This window comes from Nyctereutes procyonoides, unplaced genomic scaffold (genome assembly GCF_905146905.1).
Source record: "Nyctereutes procyonoides isolate TBG_1078 unplaced genomic scaffold, NYPRO_anot_genome, whole genome shotgun sequence".
Taxonomy (NCBI): Eukaryota; Metazoa; Chordata; class Mammalia; order Carnivora; family Canidae; genus Nyctereutes; species Nyctereutes procyonoides.
Genome location: NW_026575037.1, coordinates 9452869 through 9479075, shown reverse-complemented (window position 1 = coordinate 9479075; position 26207 = coordinate 9452869). Strand labels below are relative to the sequence as shown.

General features: G+C 40.4%; 1 protein-coding gene across 2 annotated transcripts in view; it reads left to right on the top strand.

Moving 5' to 3' along the window:
• Positions 1 to 26207, top strand: part of CUNH1orf21 (chromosome unknown C1orf21 homolog) — a 219730-nt gene that overhangs the window by 56472 nt on the left and 137051 nt on the right. For both annotated transcript variants that reach the window (XM_055319476.1, XM_055319477.1), the window contains exon 2: positions 23074 to 23293. In XM_055319476.1, coding sequence (XP_055175451.1) covers positions 23200 to 23293 — 94 coding nt within the window. In that variant the 5' untranslated portion in view covers positions 23074 to 23199. The remainder of the gene's footprint in view (positions 1 to 23073; positions 23294 to 26207) is intronic.

Sequence of the window (26207 nt, the reverse complement as noted above, 5' to 3'; positions counted from 1 at the left end):
CAATTTTGAAAAGTCAACTCTGAAAGGGAAGAGAGATTATATTTAAATTTTCTTTCCAGCAGCTAGAGAGGATGACCGAAATCTGTTTTTGAACTTGAATATAGGAAACAAAACATTGTTTGGGTAAGAAGATAACGTATATTATAAGGGGATTCTCAGTGCTCTGGGCTAAACATATATCATTGGTAGCAGATCCATAAGGAAAGCACTTAAAAATACATACAGAGAGTGAGTTTCTTTTGTTTTATTTACTTTTGGAAAGACTGAGAGGGAAATTTTGTATGCTTACAACTTAATCCTTACCTAGTAATGGAAGCTGAAAATCAAAGGAGAAAAGAATACTTCAAGTTTTGATATCATTGATACAGTTCATTATGATATGGTTGAGTAGATTAGAAACCTTTAATTTTATATGGATAATCTATTATCAGAGTAGGTATAAATAGAATCAGTAATTACAGTCACAGATATTTAGAGGTAAATTTAATGGTAGGTCCAAACAGCAGTGGGCAGCATAACCCAGTAGTCAACAGCATGTGTACAAGATAAGGATCTCTCAAAAGGCATCCAGTACCACACTGTGGTTTCTCTTCATTCTTGATGAATTATAAGCCACTAATCTCAGGCAAATCAAAACTGTTCTCAGACACCTGCATTATTTGGAGGAATTAGGGAGTAGTAAATATATTTCTTTAATGTAGGCCATTTTAAATTAGTTAATTATATCCTTATTTCAAGACAGTCTAGATTCTGAAAGTAGGAATTAGAGTTTAATGAAGTGTGATATGTCCTGTTTGTTTAATAAAAACTTATCCTGTCATCCGCATTTTGAACAAACTAAGAAAATAACTAACTAAGATATTTGTAGGTTTGTCCCTAACCTATGACCTAATATTTTAGAAGAACGAATGAGCCCGCTGCAGACTTTCAGAGCTATTGTTCACAGCACTTTCTCCAAAACTGGAAGGAGCGGAGGTCTCATTCAGCACAGATATAAAGTGACCTGTTTGTAATTAGACTTGGAAGTAAAACTTCTGAGAATGGCGCTTCTGAAACTTCTGCCTGCATACTCATTACTGGGGGGTCTTGTTAGAAGTGCAGATTCTGGGGTTTGGGATTGCGCATTCATGAAAAAATCCTAGGTGGATCCCAATCCTGTTGGTCCCCTATATCATACTCGGAGAAACAAAGTCTTAAAAAGTAGCTGTGAAATAGCCAACCCCCAACCCTGAATTAGGAACTCTCCTTTATACATTCTCCCTAATGGGTATTACATGGGCTCTGATATTTTCCCACTTTGGGGGCATTGATGAAAATCAAGCACTAAGGGTTACCTTTCTGGGATTGCTAATACTAAGTTTTACTGTAAACCTCTTTCAAAATGACTTCTAATAGCTCCATGTCTTCTTGTTCCCATTATGTTTCAAGGACCTAGAGTGGCTCCTGGCACATGCTGAGTGCTGAATAAATAAATACCTGCTGAATAAGGTCATAAATGGGTAAATATATAACATTCAGATTTGGGGACATTATGAGTATCATTCACTTTTGGCTTTCACCATCAAATTGCTAACGCCCCATGGGAACACATCAAGAAGCTACCTAATACTCTGTGTCTAAGTGTAGAGCAGAGACTGGTTCTTACTTGAGGAGAGTTGTCAGGTTGACAACTGATCTTTTTCATTGCTTCCTACTTAAGTTTAACTACTTCTTTCATCAACCAAATCAGGTAATCTTTTTATCATAGCAAACATTTCCACAGCAGTATGAAGAGTTTACTTCTGGGATCAAAACTTGGTAATCTTTGGAAAGGTTATGATATGTTTATATTCGTTCACAGTAAAGATATTCCCAGTCTTCCTCTTTAGAATCAGCTATGACAGCACAAGTCCCAGACTTGATATTTTTCACATTAAAATTCTCCAAGCATCAGCTCAAACCCTACCTTCTAGCACAGATTTTCTGGAATCCATCCAGGCATACTTTGTAACGTGGTCTCCTCTGCTTGGTTTGGTGCCGGCCACATCAATCAGCTTCTTGTATGGCAGGCTCTGACTTGCTCATCTTTTACTCTCCAGTGATCACTCCATTGGAGAGAAATACCTTTGTCTATATATTTTTATATGTCCAGATATGCCTAATCTAATGCTGGCCCACAGCAGCAGTAAATGTTGACCGAAAACGCATGAATGGTTTAAGCATTTGAAGAGAGAAAGAAGACCAAATCAGGCAGAAGTTTTTTGGGCAGCTTTCTGGAAAAGGTGATGATGATCATGTGGTTTGACATTATCTCCTCCTTTATAATTATGATAGCACTGCCGCCAATATTGGAGGGTTGTAAATAAATGCCCCATAAGACGATGGTGTTGCAAGGCACTTGGATGGCTCAGCGGTTGAGTGTCTGCCTTTGGCTCAAGTCATGATCCCGGGGTACTGGGACTGAGTCCCACATCGAGCTCCCTGCAGGGAGCCTGCTTCTCCCTCTGCCTGTGTCTCTGCTTTTCTCTCTCTCTATGTCTCTCATGAATAAATAAATAAAATCTTAAAAAAAAAAAAAGAATGGTGTTGCTGTGTAAAGCAGCAAACTCTGAAGATATTTACTGAATTCCGAACTTCATTCTTACTCATAGGAAGGAATTTTCACGGGGACACAGAAGTGGCTAGAATTATATCTGTCATCTTTTTTTTTCTTTTTTTTTTTTTTAATTTTTTATTTATGATAGTCACACAGAGAGAGAGAGAGAGAGAGAGGTAGAGACACAGGCAGAGGGAGAAGCAGGCTCCATGCACCGGGAGCCCGACGTGGGATTCGATCCCGGGCCTCCAGGATCGCGCCCTGGGCTAAAGGCAGGCGCCAAACCGCTGCGCCACCCAGGGATCCCTATATCTGTCATCTTGAAAGGAAAGTTGATATATTCAGGAAATACTTAAATGAGGAAAAATGAGTAAAACTTGTTGCTTGCTTCCAGGGAGCCATGGTCTACTGACATAGAGACCAAATAGGCTTTAAGGAGCTCTGTTGTGGCGAAGCAAACACAGTGCTGTGAGAACCCACAGGGAAGAGGCGTGGATTCCAGCTGGAGGAGATGGAGGCTTACCAGTTGGATAGAAATGTTTTTTGCATGGATTCTTCCTCTCATACCTTCTGGAGTGGAATTGTTCTGCTGCAGGCAATGTGACCTCTTTGTGATCACTCACATGAACATCGGTTTGTGACCTCGGTCAACTGAAAGCTTCTCTTCTGGGACTGCCTGGATGCTTCTGGATTCTTGCATCCGGCTCCTGGTTCTCCTGGTTCTTTCATGGGTATTTTGCCAGCTGTCCGTGTGCTTGCTTCCCCCATGTTCAGTCTGGTGTGTTAGGAGCTGTAACACAGATAAAGAGAAAGTGAGATGGCATCCGTTTTGGGTGTCCTGGGTTTTTGTATGTTTTTTTGTTTTGTTTTGTTTTATGGGAGTGAAGCTAGGTAGAAAGCCGTTTTTATCATTTAATGGCATGTACATTTCCTGATTCATATTCACTTATAATGATGGCTGTCTTCTATTACATGTCTACTAAGAGCTTGGTCTCATGGCTGTTGCTCTGTAGACATTGCTTCACATGCTCAGAACTGTCCTACAGGGGTAAATGGTGTTTATATATCCATTTTATAGAAGAGGGAACCAAGGTTTCAGAGATTCATTAACTTAGGCTTCTCTCATAGCTGGTAAATAGCAGAGCCTAAGTTTTTCCCAGTCTGTCAGAGTACAAAGCTTTGGTTCTTTTAACTGCCCCATTTTGCCTCTATTGGTGGAGCTGAATCCCCTGATCAAGGGGCCTCTGTTCCTACTTTTATGGAACTTTAGCTGGGAGCTAAGATATTTGCAGCCTGGATGACTGATCCCAGGAGAGGAACTATTACTGTTTTGTGGTGTGTACAGATTATTCCAATGGTGTTTGCCCTTTCATCTGTCTTCTGCTAATATTTGCTTCTCTTCAGGAATTTTGATAGGGGATTGATTGATAAGATTGATGGGGAAAAAGGTTTGTCACAATCTCCTAGTCATTTATCTCTGCTGGATCCCAGTGGGGAAACAGATAAAAGGAATTAACATATGTAATAAAGGAGTTAGCATATAGACTGCTAGGTCTAGACTATTTGAGGCAATAACTATATATTATGCTTGGCACATGTGTACTGAATAGTAAATGGATATGGTTTTGAGTCTGCTATAACTTGAAACAACTCCAAAAATATTTCAATTTAACATCTCCCATTTATTTATGCTAACTCTGGCTTTTACAACAATCTGGCTTTTTGCCAGTTATCACAAAAGATTGGAAATTTTCTCATAATAAATTCATTTATTTATTCATTTCTAAATACATGTTATAAAAATAATTTTGAAAGAATCAAACTTAGACTAATTCATAGTTTAAGGACGTTAAGGTTAAGCCAGGAAACAAAATAATAGAATGCTAGGACTTCACAAAGAGTGAGAAACTAGCTCTTGCATAAATGAGTTTGTGGCAAATTTAAATAAATAGGAATCAGAGTGGTATTTGTATTTGTATTAAGTTTTTCTGTTTTAGAGGTTATTCTATCAGAGGTTTTTCCCATTCCTTGAATAAAATTAAGTGTATGGTTTTTTTTTTTTAAAAAAAGCCCAGAATCTTAGTAGTATTTGTATTTACTTAAACATTGTTTAACTGACTTCCATGTATGTTGCATTGTGCTGTTTGTTATGAAGTACTTTTGTTTTTGCATCTTGATTCCTTTCTGGAGAACGTTGATGTTACAGAGACTTTTCCAGCATCCTAAACTTTTAAGTGTCAGCTTCAGCCATCTTCCCTAGAAGAGTAGATTGCAAAGTGGTCTGGGGAGTAATTTATTTGGTAAATAGCCTGACATTCAGGAAGTTCATCACTTTAACAGATAAGGCTATATTATTCCAAAATATAAATCGTTCCTGGAGAAAGAGAAGGGTAAATCAGACTCCTGTAAGGTTTGCCTGAATACATTTAGGTCAGAGTAAAAACTGTTAAATCTGTATTCTTAAGGAACTGATGCCTGCTAATAAAGTGCCTCGTTGGGCCTTGTGGAATATGGAAAGGAACTACATGCAGCTTTCCTTGTTTACTTCTCAGTGACTGAATGCCTATCCTTTCTTATAAAAGGATTTTATGGCTGTTTGCTGTGCTGTATATTGGTTTAATATCCCAAAGCTGCCCTAGGATTGCTATGGCCGATATCCTTTATTAACATCTTCTCCATTTTTTTTTAAATGCTTTGATTCGATCTTCATCTTTTTTTTTTAATTTTTATTTTTATTTTAATTTATGATAGTCACAGAGACAGAGAGGCAGAGACACAGGCAGAGGGAGAAGCAGGCTCCATGCATCGGGAGCCCGACGTGGGATTCGATCCCGGGTCTCCAGGATCGCGCCCTGGGCCAAAGGCAGGTGCCAAACCGCTGCGCCACCCAGGGATCCCCTCATCTTCTCTATTTTTAAGATTCATGTTATTCGGCAAACGTGTGTTGAACGTCTTCTATGTATCATCAGTCAGTGCTGGGATTTGGGGATAGATTTTTTTTTTTCTAAGTGAGTAAGAGTCCCTGTGTTTGTTGCTCATGGTCTAGTTCTGGAGACAAACATAGGAAGCCAAGAGGATGCAATGCAGAAGCACACAGGGGGAGCAAGAACCACCAAAGCCTTCCTAGAAACCTGATGCTTTTGAGCGGAGCGTAGAGGTTGAGTTGGCCCTGGCACAGAGAGTATTCATAAAAACCTTTTTTCCATTCCCTTCTCTTTTCCTTCTTATTTCTTTTACTTTTCCTTTGGCTGCTTCCAGCTTCCTCAGCCTCCCACAGCTGCCCAGCATGTCTTTTCCTCACACCCCACTTCTCTTCAGCTCTTTTAGTTCTTTAAGACTTTTCCTCACCGGGGCTCTACACACAGCCCCCTTCCACAACAAAGGATGCAGTGGGCGCCCTGAAAGAAAGACCTATTTCCTCTGTGGTAGATGGGAACCATCACTGCTTTTCTTCAGACACCCAATGCACAAATTTAATTCAAAATCATGTTGGTAGGTAGTGATAGAAATAGATTAGAAGTGGGGGGATTAGCAAGGGGTGAGAGGAAGTCACTCAGTCCCCAAATTCCAGCCGTCACTCTGCTCATTCAAGCAACTGCTACCATTGTCAGGAGAAGCAGGATCCTTTTACAGATGTTTACATCCCAAATCAAATGCAGCTTCAATAGACATTCAATAGAAATTGAGCTGTGGGTGTGTCAGCAAGAGGTACTAAGGTCAGAGATATTATAAATACCATCAAATAAGTTCTGATAGCCTTATTGATTTCTTTTGGTCACTAAAACCTCTGTTACTCTCAAGCAAAAGAAATCAAATGGGGTGACTACCCTCCTTTCTAGAAGTAGCCCTTCCTTTCGTTCTCCCACACGGGGGGCACCCTAGATCTGGATTAGCTTTACTGGCATCTAGAATTGTATTCGAGGTGCCTTCTAAGGTACTACTGAAGACCCTGGCAGATCCACAGAGCCAATTTGTATGAAAGGTTCTGCAATTAGTAAAGTGGTGTGTAGAATCAGTTGTTTTGCATCTGTGATGCCAGCAAGTGGCCTGGATTCCATAGCTCTCCATCACTGACACTAAGGACTAGTGTCATTCCTTTTCACCATCATGTCTCCATTACCTTTTCTTCTTTGTCTCCATTTCTTCACAGAAAATGCTGATGCTTGCATGCCTTCCATTATCTGAACATCACTGCCAGAGGTAGCATTTTCAGTATGAGCACCTTGCCCCACTCCTGTGACCCAGGAGCATCCTCATTATTCATTCTATTGGCCAGGCCTTTGGCTTGGGACCTCAGAGTGCTCAGCCAGACAGTGCATGAATGGGCTTATTCCTTGTATGCAGTGTGGTGGCCTCGTCCATCTAATAGACTATCCTAATACCAGTGGTCTGGACTCCCCATTGCCTTATACACTCTGTCTTTGATCTTCTTGACAGAACGTTATTGGTATCCAGCTCCTAATAAAGGGTAGTTGACTTAGAGGGAGCAGGGAGTCAGATTTTTGATCCTAATAAGCACAGTACATAGGCAACCACCTGATCTGAAGTAGCCTTGGTCAGTTTAGGTCTCTGTCCTAAGGCACTGCTACTGAAAATTGTCCTGATCATTGTTGCTACCTAAAGATGTCCTATCGGTGAGCCCATATCCTGCACAACAAACAGAGCCAGAGCCATCAGCCAGTCAGCTAATGTTTAAAAAGAATGCAAGTCTGGCTGCTGCATTTCCTGTCTTGTAGATTGACGATCTTTGGTTGTTTTGCTGATGTCATTGTACATCTGTTTTTTTTTTTTTTTTGGAGTATAACAAGGAAGGAGAATGGTTAATCTAGCAAGAACTCATTATACCATGAATGATGAAGGGTGGCTCCTGTTTTATTCCTATTTGATTTGTTTGCTTCATTGGGGAAAACAAATGATTGTGTCACCCTATAGAGAATTTCACTTTCCCTTTGACATACAAATAAACAGCCTCCCACATTTCATTTATTTTTGCCACTGCTGGGATGGTTGATTTAAAAAACACATTGTGAAGCTGCTTTCCTATATCCTGACCTTCACTATTGGGTAGGGAAGAGAAACCAGTAAAATATGTATACTTTTTAAGAAATGAGGGGCCCTTAGCATCTAATAAGCCCATGTCCATTAACGAGATGGATATAATGGCAGAAACAAACTAAATAGGAAGGAGGAAGACCTGAGTCTTCATTTTATTTCCTGTAATACATCTTGGAGATGAGGCAACTCTCATTTCATTAAAGTAAAACATCAAAGTGTCCTTTCTCCTCCTTGTCTAAGTCTTTACCTGACAAAATGTTCCTGGTAATGGGTACATTTGTTCATTTCCACTAAGAACATGTGTTCAACCTTTTATATATAAAAATACGTGAGGTGTTGGTTGGTAAAGGGTTACAGATACTGGCTAATTTGGCTTTTCCCAGGGCCAAATCCCAATTGGTAACTTTGTGGCCACTAGACTCTGGTAATATGTACCTTTACTATTTCTGTTCCTTGACACTGGGCTTTTGGATACCAGCGAAAGCCGTTTTGTTTTATTTCCTGAGCTGGCCAGTATCGATTTGTGATTAGCGAAACCTGATTTGAACAACATTTTACAGTCCCAGGTCTTGGGGGTATGTGGCTATTGGGCACTTGAGGATATAAATTAGGGGGTCTTGACATTCTGTTGCTAGGTTACTGAACCCTGAATTGCTGAACCCTGAACAGAGCATTTGTGTTCTAAAAATTGTTATTTATGGTTGAAAGCAGCTGCTGCACATATTTTGGAGGAAAGTATGGTGAGATCTAAAATAAATAAAACTAAATAGTTAGGCACAGTACATCAAACAATAATTATAAGGAAATGTTTATGGCAAACTAGGAAAGAGATTGATTCCTCCCCCTTCTTCCCCTGCAACGTTGGGAGAATTATTTTGCTCATGTTCACAGAGCTGTTGGGCCAACCTTTATAGAGTCATTATGTGAACTCAGTCATGACCTAGACTCTGTAATAAAAGTCAACCGATTCAGTTGTGGATGCTGCCGCCAACCTTCCTGATCTAGGGGAAGAGGTGAGGGTGGCAATCTTGGGTATGTTTTTCTTTCCTTCCTTTTTTATTCCTTTTTAAAAAATTTTTAGTTTATACTAAATTTCCTTTTCTATTTGTAATTTTTTATCACATAGATGTTTCTATTTAAAAAAAAACTTTTATTCAGAGAGTAATTTTACAAAATTATGGTATAATTATACAACCAACATTTGACCTTTTAAAACAGCTTCTAATAATCAGAAATGTTCAACTGCAGTTTTGGCAAAAGTTTTTTTTTTTTTTAATAATTTCTATAGTTCTGTCATCCTGCACACTTTTGTTTTCTAGCCAACATGTCAGGTAACAAATATTCTTTTAACCTTTTACTTTGTGCCAAGAACTGCACAGGATCAGACATCGAAAGCATGGCTTGCCTTGAAGGAAAGTCAAAAATGAATTAGGATGCCAAGACCAAAATGCACAAAAATTAAACAGTATCAAGCAACAGTACAAGATACGTCCCAAAGCTGTGTATATGATTCTTTCCTGAGAGTTCAGTGCTGCCTTCAGAGGGAAGGCCCATAGGCCACGTTAGACTGAGATGGAATGATGACTGGACGTGTCCCAACATGGATGCATGAATGGTCATATGCATGCCTGCTGATGTGCTTACAGAAGGAGCAGATCCATGTGGCCTGGGGCAAGGTTTCTCAGAGGTGACAAGACTTGTTCTGTACCCTAAAGACACATAGAATTTGCATCACAGGTGGAGATTAATGGGGAGGACTTTCTATCTGAGGTGAGACCTTCTAACTGAGAGGTAATTAGAGTTAGACTAGGAAAATAGGTCCATGGCATAGTAGCTAAAGACGAGACTGGCTAGAGCAAGGTGTACCTATAGAAACCCTTGATTTCCATGAGAAGGAGTTTAAACTTTCTTGTGGATACATTCATTTATTATTTATTCACTGTGCACATATTTTGAATGAAGTGCTGTGAGAAGCTGGGTTTACACTAGGGAGCAAGAAACGCAGCCTGTATCTCACGAGGCATGTGCTCTCCAGACCTGTGGAAGGGATAGCAATTAGGAATTGAGAATATCCTTCACCCTTATGGGTGCCATGAAGGGGAATTCACAGGTGCACTGGGACCTTTTGGAAGGGACAGCTCATGAAGAGCATAAGTTAGGCAAAGGTGAGGAAGAAGAGCTTTCTAGCCAGGGGGATAACAGGTGCAGAGGTAGGAAGACAAAGATAGCCTGCCGCTTGCCGTCTTAAAGGTTTACTGAGTTCGTACTATCTGCCTAGCAGTGCACCTCTCACACACACACCAATAGTAGGGGAGACAAATACAGGAGACGGTTTCTGCCCTCAAAGTACTTAGTGTCTTTGCAGAGAGAGAGATGTCTAAGAAACGCCAAATAATTTACTCTAGAAATAAGATTTAGGAGAGAAAATGGAAGGAAGTCATGGAATGATGTGGAATCTTCTTCTTACGACAGTTAAAGCTGAAGCAGATGGAAAGAGGTTGGTATGTGAGCAGAATATTGAGGAAGATGGACAGTCTGTGAGACCCACTTGGTGTGATGAAGAGGATGCTAGTAACCGTGGAGCCGTAGAAAGAGACAACAGTGGTTCAGCAGGTTTCAGTCCCATTGGTGGAACTTTGCCCTTCAGTTTTCTCATTTGTAAATTTAGAAACCTTGACCTCAGTGGTCCCTGAGAATATGCCTGCTTGAAAGTCCAGGTATTTTGGGCTTTACCACCAATGCATTAATGAGTTCTGGAGGATTTTGAAACAGAGGAAGGATCTGACAGAAACAGTGCTTGAAGAAGATTAATTTGTCTTTATTATAGAAAAGTAATGAGATTATAACTAATTTATAAGAAGTAGAGTTTTTTGCTAAAAATTTTAATCATGTTCTGATGTTTTAAAACTGCTAGTAGGACCATCCTGATGTCTACTGGACATTGCCTTTTGAGTTCTTTCTCAAAAAAGCAAAAAACAAACAACAGATATGGCCTAGGAAAGCCTGATGAATAAAGGAGAGATTTAGAGGCTGAGTCCAAAAAGTAATCTACAAGTACAAATTTTAATTTGGATCCTTCCTGAAAATTCTCTAAGGATTTCAGGGAGACCTTGAAAAATGTATGTCTTTTATTTTTGTAGTACTGTTCCTAGGGTGGTTGTGGCAATGATGTAATGGAGGTGATAATGGGGTGGCAATCCATCCAGATACAGGAATACTATGCAGCTTGCCAGATGTGCCTTTGTCATATCTGGGACCACAACTGCCTCAGCCTGTCCATGCACTGGAGGTCCCACAGAGAGGACAGTGGTCAAAGGCCTTGTTAGAGTAGAATAGAATGTGGTCAAATCCTAATTGTAACCTACTTCTGCTATTCCTTTCTCAAATTAAACAATTTATCATCAAGCCATGTATTTAGTTCTCCGTCCAGATGAAGACTTGAAACTTCCATGTGTCAGACTGGAACTGAATGCAGATTTGTTGGAGAGTGTTAATGCCAAGGAGTACTGGCTGATACATCTTGATGCTCAGCAACAATCTTCTGTTGGTGGGCCCCAGTCCTGTTACTCTTGCCCTCATTTTCCACTCCTGCTGAGTATGTGATACTCTGGCTGCTTCCTCTAAGTTCCTTTTGCTGAACAAGTAGGAAAGAACACTCTGTTCACTAATTATACTACTTCAAATGGGGAACATTGGGCTGATTTAAAATAATTATTATAGAGTAGACTGCAAATTTTGGTAACATTTACGAGGTCATAATAGCTCATAGCTTATAACCCTACCTGTTGTTTAATAGCTGTTTAGTGGCTGAAGAAGAGTATCAAAGCCAGGGAAGAGCTTCGTGCCTTCCTTTTACATTTCACATCTCAAACCTACTACATGTCACAGAAATGGTGGTAGGTACATTCAGTGTAGAGTCCAAAGTGAGCTTGTGAGGGGCAGGAGAGGGCTTCTGCTGGTGCATTAGAAAGAAGTGGGCGTTACTCAACTGACTTTGCTTTGTCCTCTGGGTCTAGTCTTTCAGCTTTTTAACTTTTTGTTTTCTTTAAGGAGATAATTGCAGAAAATGTGTTTTTGGCCGAGCTCTGCAAAAATCGAAGATCCCCAATGTCTTTTGCATTTCTTGAGAGGAATATGAGAATGGATATGTCCTTTAAAAAAAAACACACAACACCTCAGTAGGTTAAGGGGGTATTCATTTATTCCACCTGAAAATAAAACTTATAACTTCAATTTTTTGGCCTTGTAAGGACATTATTCTTAAATAGTTCTTTGCAGTGGAATGTTAATCAAAGATTTAAATTTCAGCAAAACTCAAAATACCTTGGTTTTTCCAACAGATGAGTTTTCAAAACATTGCTAACCATCGCTCGGTTGTAACTGAAAGTCAGAAAATGTGTGTCAAGGTCTAGCTGACTTACCCATTTTGGAATCTCTGGTTCCTAGTGGAATGTTAAGAACTAAACAAGTTCCCCCAAAATGATTGTTGAAATAAATAAATAGCATAGTTTTCCAAAGCATATTAGGACCAACCATATAAATGCCAAAAGCTTTCGAAATTCCATCATACTAGTATAATATTATACATTACTTCTTTCTTGTCTTTTTAAGGAAGTAGATTTTGAACATAGTTTTTTTTTTTTTAATTTAAGATTTCATTCATTCATGAGAGACACAGAGAGAGAGAGGCAGAGAGAGACACAGGCAGAGGGAGAAGAGAGGCTCCATGCAAGGAGCCCAATATGGGACTCGATCCTGGGACTCCGGGATCACGCCCCGGGCCAAAGGCAGATGCTCAACCACTGAGCCACCTGCCACCCAGGTGTCCCTTGAACATAGTTTTAAATTGTCTTTGATGGCTTAGACGAGCAAGTTTAACTGTAGTTTTTGTGATGTACTGAAGAAGTCACTGTCCATGCAGAGAGCACCCTTCCTTTAAACCCCCGGACATCTCTTTGTTAAAAAAGGTTTCTAAGAGAATTCGTTAGTTCAACATCTGTTGCAGACCTACTGTGTGTCTGATACTGGAGGGAAGATAGGAATAATTAGGACATGGTTGTGACCTTGGAAATCTACCCGGTGAAGGAGTAAACACCAAACAGACACGTAAACACCAAACAGCAGCAAGATGAGAGCTGCACATCATCAAGGCTGTGGCAAAGCTTGGGAGAGCTCACTGACCTTTCAGTTTGTCTGCACGCAACAGCCTTGGCCTTCAGAGCCCTGGGATGTGTGCCACACAGAAGCTGACCTCGCTACCTCCCAACACTGCAGACATATGGGCACTGCTCAGGGTTTCCTTTGCAGGTGCTGCACACAAGCCAGGAGCTTCTCCTGCTACAGCACTGCTGTCTCTTGGTTCTGTCTGTGTTGCTTGTATCTGCTTGCATCTGCCTGGTTATCTCTGGTACGGGGCCTAAGAGATACCGAGTTCCCCCTATTAACCTCTTATCTCTTCCCATTTCTCCTTTCTAGTCTCTTTTGCCTGTACCCCTTTCTTTTTAAAGTTTAACACCTTTGGGGCACCTGGGTGGTTCAGTCGGTTAAGCATCTGCCTTTGACTCAGGTCATGATCCCAGGGTTCTGGGATCGAGCCCCATGTCTGACTCCTCGCTCAGCAGAGAGTTGCTTCTCCCTCTCTCTCTCTCTCTCCTTGCCTCTCATTCCTCGTTCGTGCTCTCTCACCATCTTCTCTCTCTCTCTCAAATAAAATCTTTTCAAAAGAAAGTTCATCTCCATCCTATTAAATAATGATGATGGTGATGATAACAACAATAAGATCACATATTGATTCTTTACTAATTGTCAGGTGCTGTCCTGGTTCACGCACTTTTACCCCATCTTATAAATGAGCACCCAAGGCACCGTGAAGTAAAAAACGTGCTCAAAGCTACACAACTCCTTTCCCTTACAAAATCATAACATATTGGGTATAGTCTTTGCATCTCTACAACTTGTGGTAGGCATGTGTGTGCATAAGGAAGAGAGAAAGAGATTAAGTCCTTCACCAATAAGGTGATTTTATCTGTTTGCTTTCTCTAACTTTTCAGGGCACTTCCAAATCTTGAGCTGTTCTGGATAGAACTGGAAGGTTCTGAAGGCAGAGTTGCTGTCCCTTTGGGGATGCTCATTTCACTCAGTAGCTCTCTGCCCGGTTGGAGAGATGTGGGTTTCCTCCATCACTGGATCATTGATTGCTCACTTCTCAGACCTGGGATACTGTGGCCTGAAGCCACACCCAGGGAAAGAGAGCTCTTAGGCTAGAGTTTGCACCAGTTTCTCAGGGATGATTTCATTTATTTTAGTAGGGAGAGGGGGAAAAAAGGAGAAAAGAGGCTATTTTAGGAGGGAAGAGGGATGTATGTTTAGATTTTGAGGGAAATGCCATTTTTTAACATCTATTTAGCGCTTTTCAGAGTGTTACTACATTCCTTTGTCAAAAGTATTTATAATTCTGAAGATATTAAATATATCCATACTTAAATATTAGTACCAAAGTGCTCAAAGAAAACATAAGCAGACTTTTTTGTTTTTAAATAATTCTCACGTTTGCTTCTAGTGATTAGATAATTCATATCTCTTGTGTCTATTAGTCCTGTTTCCATTTATCTTCCACAGTAACCAGCTTAAGGCTGAGATATGCCACATAAGTTAGAGTCAGCATTAAGTTTAGAGATTGAATAGAAATGAGGAACCTACTAGTCTTGTGTGAAAGTTGATGCTTTCTAATTCAGGGATGAAAACACCATACGTGCTTTTCCAGTGTGCACATCGGACCAGGCTCAGAGGCATTCAGCTCTTGCCCCCTTGGCACCATGAGAGTAGCATTCAGATTTCCGAGGGATTAATCCAGCTGCAGTTCTGTTGTAGTTCATGGTGTTAAAAAGGATCAACAGCTCAAAACTGGCATGACATCTGTTCCACTGTCCTCCTCATCAGTAAATGCTTACCGAGGGTCTGCTAAGATTTGCGCGTTATATGGATGTTTCTCCATCTCTTGTTACATAAAATAAAGCTGAGACAGCACTAATTTAATTAGATTGAAACATCCGATGAATTTCAAGAACATCTCTGATCCCTTCTTTTCCTGCAGTGTACATTAGGTATTGGAATTTTATTTTACTTTATTATGTTTATGATCTGTTAGCCCTCTCTGAATGCTCGTCCTTCCAGAGCAGGAATCCTATCTGTTCTTCATAACATATTTCAACATTTCAGTTTACCCAGTGGCCTGTTCTTCTTTGGCCCTTTACGAAGGATCATGACTCACTGACATAGGATAAAATCAAATTGTGCTTCTTTAGTATAATTCTTTAGAATTATTTAGTAATTCGTACTTATCCTACTTTCACTTTCTAGTTATTTCTTGATTTTTAAAAAAATCTTTCCCTTATCATCTGTTCTCTCTCATTTTTCTGGGGACACCTATAGGAACCCTCTGGGCAAACCAATTCCACCCAGTGTGCCTAAATAGTAATGTCCTGCACCTGGCATAGCTAAGTATGCTTCGAAGAATATCCCCTCGCATTTATAAGTGCTTTTCCAAGCATTTCATTATCTACCTAGATTTCCAGAACAATCCAAAAAAAAGAGAGGGAGCTGCTATTGTTATTCTTAGGATACAGACAAGGAAATCACACAGATTTGGTTCAAGTGACATGGTGAACAAGCAACACAGCTGTTGTGATCCCAGCCATGGGTGGCATGGTACAGAAGGTTCCCAGTGACACAGGTTGGCAACTTCCTGCACATACCCTTGGTATTCTGAGTCTTTAATATGGAAGGAAGGAAGAAAGAGAACCCCTGAGTCCTGGAATATCTGCCATTGGCCTTGCTCACTGAGGAGCAAATCTAGAAACAGCGTAATTCTGCTTAGGTTCACCCTAGTGTGAGTGGATAACTTTAATCAGGATCTGCTCTTTTCCTCTCTCGGCTTCCCAGAAATAGTATCAGCCATGCATGAACTGTGTGAACATACACAGGTGACACATGAGTGGAGTTTTCAGGTGTAGGATAAAGGCACCAAACCTGTTAATCCTTAGATGATGAACAATTATTCTACAAGCTTTTTTTTTTTTTAAGCCTGCTCCCTACAAGAAATGTTTTTAAAATTTATTTTTATTCATTAAAGGCAAGATAGAGAGGAGGACATAAGAGAGCTAAGCTTTGTTTATTTTTCCACTTTATATAAAATTGAAATCCACACCCTCAGGCCCAAATATCATTGGTAATAATCACAGACTTTGTAGGGCTTCCCAAAATTTTGCAGGTTTCAGACTTGCAAGGATATCCTAACTGGGTAAATTTTGAAAACAAAGTTTGTAAATAAATTGACTCTAGATAAAAACAAAACAAATGGCCTTTTTGTAAGTGGCAGTTTCATCCTGAGCATCCCTCAGACGTATGTTCAGGTAGATCATGGAATCAAGGAGAAAGGCTCAGAGAGATGAAGCCCAGCCTAGGTCCTGAGGCAGGCATGTGTGTGGTGCGAGACCAGAGCTGGGATTCTCATTCCATCTGTGTTGCTCTTGCTGCCTTGCCTCCTTACCCCCACACTTCACTGCCCAGGTCCTGCAGAAGTGTGTCATCTTGCACAGGACTCATTATCGTTTCATTTTTGAGACACCTCCACACAATTATTATTTATGGAAGTGAGAATTTTCCCGTAAAGAAAGCAGACATCCAAATTCCTGTTTCTTTGGAGTTAATAGCATATTGTTGATTGTCATGCCACCAAATGAGTGTGAGATGAGGAACGAATATCTTCTGTGATGCCAGCAATTGCTGGTAAGAAGATTTGACTTTCCCAGATTACCCTCATGTCAAATGTGACATCTCTTTATGTATTATTTTTAACATCCACAATGAAATGTGAAATGGTGTTAACAGAAGCCCAAGGATACCAAAGCTTGAAGATTAGAAATCACTTTTAGGCTGCCCGCCCCCCCCAGTCGGTTGCTGTATTAACGCTCATTATAGCAAAGCAGAGCAGATGGGCAAACAGACTGATTAGTTATTTATATATATATTTTTTTCTTTATGGAGCTTAGATGTTGGCTCTTTCTTTAATAAAAGAAAGGAGTTTTTAGATGTTGCCTTGTCTTGATTTCCCTTTTTAATCAGAGGGAAAAAAGGGGTACTTTGCTCCTGATCTATTAATAATGTGGCTATATCCTTTTCTTAACTGCTGACTTCATAGCTCTCTGTATACCCTTTCAATCAGAATTTGATTTCTCTCCAATCCTCCAAGCTGCATGTGGTACATTCATGTTCTTTCTGGCCTAGGATTTCTTTATGGAGCTTTTCACTTTTAATTCATTTTTTAGAAGTATCTTTCTTGACAAGGAAACTGTCTATAATATTTTTGGCTTTTTCATCCAAAATGAAAAAGACTTTGATTGGTGGAAAGTTAAATTATCCATAATATTATGTCAATAGAAATATTTTCCCATGTTTTTCCTCTTTTGGAAAAAGGTCAGATATCTCTTTGGTTTTTCTCAAACAGAATTTGTATATTTTTTTCTTCCTAATTTTATAAGAATAGGGTTTGTTTTTTTAAAAAAAACATTTTACTTATTTGAGAGAGAGAGAGAGAGAGAGCACAAGCAGGGAGAGGGAGAGAAAGGGAAAGCAGACTTCCTGATGAGCAGGGAGCCTGATGCAGGGCTCAATCCCAGGACCCCAGGATCACACCCTGAGCCGAAGGCAGACACCTAACTGACTGAGCCACCCAGGTGTCCCCAGAATAGGTTTTTTGATGTAACTATGCTTCCAGTTCAAAAAGAGAAAGACCATCAGCAATCCTACTTTTTTGGATATATATTCAAAGAAAACAAAAATCACTATCTCAAAAAGATATCTGCACTCCCATGTTCATTGCAGCATTATTCGAAAGAGTCAAGGTATGGATACAACCTAAGTGTCCATTAGTAGATGAATGGATCAAGAAAATGTCGCACACACTATCACACTGGAATATTAGCCTTAAAAAAGAAAGAAATACTGCCATTTGCAACAACACAGATGAACTAAAGAGCATTATGCTAAGTAAAATAAAGACAAATACTGCGTGGTATCACTTATATGTGCAATCTAAAAATAAAATAAGTCAAACTCAGGAACAGTATTATGGTGGTTGCCAAGGCCAGGGGAGTGGGAGTGGGAGAAATAAGGAGAGGTTGGTAGAAGGATACAAACTTTCAGTTATAAGATGAATAAGATCTGAGAATCTAATATAGAACATGGTGACTGTAGTAGATTAACCTGTATCTTATAGTTGCAAGTTGCCAAGAGAGTAGAACTTAAGTGTTCTTATGAAAAGAAGGAATGAAGGAAGGGAGGGAAGGAGGAAGAAAGAGAACTATGAGAGGTGCTAGATGTGTTAATTAATTCAGTGGTGGGATCCCTTTCACAGCGTATGTGTTAGATCATCTTTATGGAGCTTGAACACTTGCAGTGTATTTCAGTTTTGTCAGTTATACCTTAATAAAGCATAAAACAATAAAATACAAATAAAGAGAAATCACTGGCATTGGAGAAAAAGCCACAATAATCTGTAATCTTTTCTTATAAAAGGACAAATATATCCCATGTATGGAATATGTGTTCATAGAAAGGCAACAGGCTTCGTTGTATATAGAAAAGAACTTTCTAGTGTTATAATGTGGAGTGTTCTCTAACAGTAATTCCTGTAGTGATACTTAAAGCATTACCTAAAGAGCTTGAACCATAGTGTAAGGAGAAGAATTATAAACATGCATGGCCATGCATGTTTTAGTCCTCTTTAAAATTTTTGAATTGGACTCGCAAATTTGCAAATGTATTTTATCAAAGGAAAAATATCCTATAAAGATGGTCCCAGGAGTTCCTGGGTGGCTCAGTGGGTCAGGTGTCTGCCTTTAGCTCGGGTCATGATCCCAGGGTCCCACACAGGGGGCTCTCTGCTCTGTGGGGAGCCTGCTTCTCTCTCTCCCTCTGCCTGCCACTCTGCCTACTTGTGCTCTCTCTGTCAAATAAATAAAATCTTTTTAAAAAGAAAAGAAAAAAGTGGTCCCCAAAGTCAGTTAGCATATAGCATTGTGGATGGGGATTATGTCTAATTTCATGGTACAGGATAATATAACCACACTACCATTTGGGGAGACTTTTACAGAAAACCATGGGCAATTAATTGGATCTCGTGATTTTAAAGGTGACTGATGATCCTATCATATAGATTATTTAGTTTTCTAAAACCATCCTCAGTGGGATTTGGTATTATTAGAAGATTCTATCAGACAGCAAAGAGATACTTCAGCTTAATTCTTAAACTGTGATCTGACTTTGGAAATAGCATGCTGTTAATAACAGTATGTGAAAACGAGACTCCCCTCCACCCAGCTTCATGGTCTTGGCATGTTCATCTGCACCATCAGACTTTCCTCTCTGAGTGGTGTGGTTTCAGGAAGGGGTGTGAATAGAAGGTGTGGGGGTTGGCGAAGAGAAGCTGAGCAAAGCCAAAGACAAGATGGAAGCTAAAAAAAAATGCTAGGGTTTCTGTGAGGGATAGGACAGACCAAAGGGAAGTGTTTAGAGCAGATTACCATGGCAGACATTGGGAGTACATTTCTGAGGGTCTGCTCAGTTTGAGGTCTTTGTGGGACTCAAGTCAAAGAGAGAATTTTCCATAGAAATGAAACCTTGACATTACACTAGGCTATGAAAGAGAGATATAGTGGAGGGGTGTTTCAAAGATGATTCTTTAGCTGTGGTCAGGCCTTAAGGCTGACCTCTCTTGACATTCTGTCTCTAAAGGCTGAGTCAAGTGCCTGTGGGGTGAACTCACCTTTCTTCCTGGGTTTGACCTGCAGTAGCTGAAACGACACTTGGTGTGAAACTGGTCTTTCTAATGATACCCTACTCTGTGGGAATAGGGAGGAAAACCGTATCTTGTTTATCTCTATGTACCCCATGCTTGCCAGACACTTGTTAGTTTACAGTGTTTGTTGATTAAATGAATGGATGATTGGATAATTGTTTATGTGCAGAATCCAGATGATGTAGTAAAAAGCTTTCCCTACTGATCCATGGTTAACTTTATGAAATTAGGTATCTTCTGCCTGTTAAATGACTTCATAAATATAACCTTCAAAGTGGGCAAAATATTGGGGCACCTGAGTAGCTCAGTCGGTTAATCATCTGACTCTTGATTTCGGCTCAGGTCATGATCTCTGGGTTGTGAGATCGAGCCCCACATCGAGCCCCACCCTGGGCATAGATCTTGCTTAAGATTCTCTGTCTCCCTCTCCCCCTGCCGCTCCCTGCGGAAAATATTAAAATTCTGATGAAGTTGTAAGACTTGAAAATACCATTCATTAAATTACTGTTGTATAATCTAGTGTGTGTGTTTTTCAAAAACAATCTCTACCTTATTAGGATTTGGAGAGAACTCCTATCGACCATTAGTGCCTTTTTAAAAATATAATTAAATGGAAGCTTCCTTCATCATCACTTGAATTGTCTAGTCTGCTTATTAACATGCCCCTCACCTTCATGCCTGAATAATAGAGAAGTCCTTCTAAAATTCATTCTAACATGTTTTATATTTATTAGCCTGCTGCAATTTGATTTTCGTGTGATTTCAACTTTTTAAATTCAAGTAAGAGTCTTTGTTACAAACACAACTTTTAAAATACTGAAGAAACACCACACCATGCTTTTCAGGGATAGTAGCAAAGGATAATTCACATCTTAGATTCTTACATTAACTTCTTAGGTGGCACAAGGCTGTTAACAGGAATTTGGAAATAAGGAAGAGAAAAGCGAGAGGGACTCCCAGAGAGGATAGTTGTCAAGTTGCCCCTGGATCCCTTCAAGGGATTTTGTCAGGATGTCCCACTCTCCTTCCCATTTTCACTTTTTTGAAGAGGTGGCAATGGAGTCGGGGAGGCGAGCGGGAGGTTTCCCCTCCCACTTCAGTTTGCTTTTCTGTGGATGTGTGAGCTTATTTCCCCCACATTCCTTTTTGAAAAGTGAGGACTTGGTTCTGGGGGCCACACCTGTTACCTTACGTGGTGATGCTAGAGGCAGGAGTGGGGGCACCGCCTCAGAGAAAGTGCTGGCCTGGAATGCCTGGCAGCCTCAACAACCCTCCGCAGCCTCTTGGTTGGAGAGGAATTCTTCTCCTTTTTCCACCTTTGGAACTGCATCCCATCTCTCATTCTTTTTGTCTCACATGTCAGTGATGTTTCTTCAGAAACCATGATAGGTTGACAGATGGGTTTCTGCACTACTAATTTAATATCTCTCAGAGTGTGCTCAAATTTGCACCAGAGAGACGTCCTCATCTTTAAGTTGGATAAAGTGAGCAAGGCCTCCTCTAAGCCCTTCACAAAGCATCAGTGGAGCAGTCCCCTGCCCTGCTCTGTTTCCACCTCCCACCAAACGAGGGTGAGGACGGATGCACGTGCATGCACGCTCTCACTTGTGCACTTCCACGTCCTATCTTAACTCAGGCAGTTCCTTATGTCTGGATAGTGTTACTGTCCTTTCAGCCATCCAGATTTCTACCAAACTTTTAAGTCTCTACAAAATACTACTTCCTCTTTGAATGCCTGCCTTTGCCCAGTCATAATTTCATCTGTTTTGTGTTTTTGTTTTTTTAATTTTTTTTTTTAATTCTAATTGCCACAGATTCCTGTGAAACCTATCATGGCACTCCTACAGTACATTTTGTAGATTTTTAAAAAAATGCCTCCCTAATGCACATTTCCCCCATCAGGCCCCTGAGCTATATATAGATCAGTATGGATAGACCATCAAATCAAAATATTGTAGTTTTAATGACATTACTGCTAAATGTGTTGTGTGAGTATGTCCTTCATATAGCTTTAAAAATATGAAATATGTTAACAAGAGGTTATCCAATCCTGTAGAGAAACTACAAATATTAACTATTTAGGGAATAAAAAAAATCTTCCTTTTAGGTAAAGCTTGACCAACTAACCCTATACTTCCTGTAATTGATTTGATGGAATCAGTGCTAGAAAATAGTATGAAGAACTATACAAAGATAGGACTAATGTTACAGCCATAGAGTTGATATTGCAATTTGCATTTGCTTGGCTTCATTTAAGATCATTACCTTTGTTATCTGAGTTTGTTTTTGAGGTTGATTTAGAATTACCTTTCAGTGTTGAGTTAACTTGAAAAATCCCCTTTGCTGAGATTTTATGGCTTAAATGATTAGATTTCTATGTCCACTAGTGTCCTTAGAGCACTAGGAAGGAGGCCTGCAGCTGTGTTTCAGTTTCTGTAGCACTGTTTCTGAGGCTGAGAAACATCAGTTGTTCACAAAGGGGAGGGGTAAGTAGGGGGATGCAGGTGAGTAGGGGGATGTAGGTGCTAATCCATAGCATCAAGTGCATGACTTGACACTTCTTTTGCTCTGCTTGGGTGTGAGGAGGTAAGGGCCTGTACTACAGTGGGAGGGATGGAGAAAAAGGAGTGGGAAGATATCCGAAGGAAACATCTAGAGACTGGAATAAATTGTCTACAAGATTGGAATGGCTGGAAAAGGATGATAAGGGAATGAAATAAAAAGCAAGCGCTGAGAATTTGGGGAGCGACCTTGGGTGGGGTGAGGAATGTATATTTACCTAAGTTAACTAGAGTTATCTCCTTTGTGGTTTATCCATAAATTCTCTTTCAGTCTTTATTAGTGGCCCAATAGAGGTACAAAGGCTCTGATAAGAGGTGGGCAATTGCCTTGTTTTCTTCTCTTGACTTTCCTGCATCTTTTCAAACCTTAAAGCATTCAGCTAGCTAAGCAGAAAATGGACAAAAATAAGTTTGAATCCTTGCCCCCATCTCCTTCCTTTATCTTCCAAAACACTGTCACCTCAGGTAAAATAAAATATGGAGTTCCTTACGGAACCCACTAGAAATTCTATAAATTAGCCCATATTTCAGGCTGAGGAGGAAGGCCACTTCCTCCTGGAAAAAAATGAGGATCTGAGAAGAGCTGGCTTGCAAGGCAGGAGGGGGAAGATGGAGAATTTTTCCCCAGTTTCTTGAGCTGTTGATATCATGGATGTCCTTTATCTTACTCTGAAGGCTTTTGAGATTCCAGAACATTAGCAAACATACACGCACTGTATGTATAGCGAAAAGTAGTGTTCAAATATATATTTGAACAAACAAGTACGCGGTTTTTGTTACCTCCTTCAAAAAGTCCAGCCATGTGTTGTGCAGGGGGCATGCCTTTGGTCCTGCTCTTTGAGTGAGAATCAGAAGAAAATGGGCCATGTTGCCATTTCCTCCTTCAGCACCAGTTGCTCCCCCAGTATTGGGGGGAGGGGTCACACCGGAATCCTAGTGCATTGCTGATCACACACAGCACAACGACACATGGAGATACAGGTTTGTTTTCCCTCATTCTCATCTCTCTCTTTCTGTCCTTTCAGGTGCACACATCTTGACCAACTCAGCAGGAAGGTGGATTTTCTTTGGGTTTAAAGAAAAAAAAAATGTCCCTGTGTCTGTAGAGATGATTTGCAGTTCAGCCCGGCTGAAGCTGACCGAATGAGACTATGGGCTGTGCCTCTGCCAAGCATGTTGCCACTGTTCAAAATGAAGAGGAAGCCCAGAAAGGGAAGAACTACCAGAACGGAGATGTGTTTGGTGGTGAGTGCCATTGAACTTTAATCTTGACCTGTTGACCCAGGCCTTTCACTTTCTCAGGAGTGAATATTTGTAGTGTTAGTGGTGTTACAGTTTTGGGGGGGGCTGCTGGTAACGGGCTGATGAGATATGGCTAGAAATCAATGCAGATATTTTCCGTGGGGGCAATTTTCATAATAATTTATACATAGAGGATTTTGAGGAGCATTATGGAAGTTTTATATAGAAACTAGCATTTAAATCAAGTTTTTAATAACTAGTAGGACTTAAATAGTGCATAGGACAAGCAGCCACACACAGGTTCAAAAGTGGAGTGAATAAGGATATGTAAATGAGAGGTAAGGTGTTTTTTTAGGGTTTATAGTTACTTTTCATGTGAATTATAAACTTTCAGGTTAAAAAAATACAAATACAATGAATTTAATAATCATCTTTTAACTTACGATGATTCAAAGTGACTTTAGACTATCCAGTGCAAAGATTACAACCTGCCAACCCATGGCCACATCTGGCTTGCAAATAATATTTTCTTTGGCTCCCAGAGAATTATGAAATAAAAAGCCAGGCAGCATTTAAAAATCAGGATGCTTCACATAAAACCCCAAATTGCTTCAGAAAATCTGGCAACACCAAGTCTGCATTCTCTGAGGCAACAGTCAGTGGGTTGAGGTAGCAGTGGTCCCTTGCATCAGGCTGTGGCCTCCAGGGAACCACTGAGCCTACCCTGGAAAGTTCATCAAGTCCCCTTCACTCATGAATGTTACCTGCCTGGCCACTTACAGACTTTTGAGTTTGTCTGGTCATGAGTTTGTTCCTTAGAAGATCAGGTGTTGCTCTGGTGCCACATGGCTATGAGTTAGCCCAAAGTTCCAATTAGGAAGCTAGATATAGCCATTCTGCTGAATTCCTTGAATAGTAATAACCCACTACTTGGCCCATGCCTGGCACTCCTGTTCGTAAAAGTACCTCTCCTTCGCTAAATAACCACATTGAAATAATGTTTACATGTAAACAACTGAAGTGGCTTTGTCCAGTCACTGTCCAATAATCCTCCTGCATTTTGGTCCATCGTAATGGTTGTGTCCATCCTTGGTAGAGAATTGGGATGCTGTGGGAAGACTCATGCTCTGCTAAAAGGGAGCTAGTATATATGAGAGGAGGATTTTGTGTTGTGTCATTTCAAGGAAACGTATGTGTTGCCTGGAACAAATTTGCTTCTGGCGGTGACTGCCTAGAAAATTCAGGACTGTGGAGAAGAGTCACATGTGAGCATCTAAATAAAACTCAAATTCAGATCACTGAGACCAGTTTCTGGGAAAAGAGTTCATTGGAAGTAGAATCATTCTGTTACCCTCAAACACTTCACTTTTAAGAGACTGTAATATAATATCGAGGATTTGTTCAAACTAACTTCTACGTGATACTCTGTTGTCATTATCGTTTTTGTAACAAGACTGCCATTAATGGAGCTGCCACCATATGTCAAACCTGCAGAAACATTTACATTCATTTTTATGGTGAATTTTCACAACAATCCTGTGAAAGATGTGCCATCCCAGTTTTACATATTTGGAAGCTGAAGCACAGAGAGATGAACTGGTCCCAGGTTGGCCGGCTATGAAGCCACAGACTCAGGTCTCTCTGACTCTTCCAGAATCCATGTTGCTTTGTCGGTGTCATTGCCTGGTGCCCTGGTGACTCCCATTGGTCACTCATTCTTCAATGCACAAAGGTATTGACTGGCCTGTACTTGGTATGCCAAGACCTTTTGCTAAATGCTGCAGAGGGCACAGAGGTAAATAATATGTAAACCTCCCTTTCTAGGACTTAGTAAGAGGATGAGGAAATGTTATGAAGCAGAATAATCCAAATACCAGGAAAGGAAAAGACATACATCATAGGTAAGAGTTAGGGGGATGGAGAGGCTGTCTTAAAAGGTGGGACCAGAGCAGATTTCTCACAGAGGTGACATCTGAAACTGGCCTTAGGGGACCTGAAGAATCTAAACTTGTTGGATGAAGGGTGCAGGGAGGAACTAAAAAAAGAAAGGCTAGAGGTAATGTGAGACTTACTCGAGAATTATAGATGATCCAGTTTCAATGAAATATAAAATTTAAGTGAGAGAATTGGCTAGAAAACTAAGTTAGGGTTAAATTATAGAGAACTTTGAATACCAAATTACAATCTTTAGAAAGATAGACTGTAAGAGCCAAAAATCAGTGATATTCGGTATATTGTATTTATATGCTGCCCAGCAATGAGGCCACCTAACTATCCAGCTGGTAATTTAGTTTCAGCTTTTATAGGCGAGGAGACTGTCTATTATCCTAAAGTACCATAGGTATTTGGCAAATGTTGGCATCTAATAAAGGAGCCTTGTATTAGTCACCTATCGCTGGGTATTGGACAACCTTAAGACCTCAATGGCTTTCAACAATGAGCGTGTCTTTCTTGATCACGAGTTGGTGAGTCAGCTGGAGTGGCTCTGCTTCATGTCTCTCTCTCATCTCCCTCCTGGGACCAGTGAGCTGCAGGAGGGGGCATGGTGGGGGGAGGTGGCATGCTCTTATTTTGCGGAAGGGTAAAAGTGCAAGCGATGCACAAGATGCCTCTTAACCTTGGGCTTATTGCTGGCACAGCATCACTTGCACCCACATTTTACTAGCCAAATCAAGTCACACGAATGTGCTCAAAGGCGGGAGAAACACATCTGACGGCCATGCATTCGTGACAAGGGTGTGGATGCAGAGAAGGGTCAAGAATGAGGGCTAACAATTGAGTCCACCCCCAGTCTGCCCAGTCATTGCTAGCTGCAGGGCTCCATGCCATTTGTGCCATTGAGTGCAGTCTGTTAGCTTTTTTTCAGTCTCCCAATACTTATACTGAAGTTTTATTCACTCCATCATTCATCATCTTG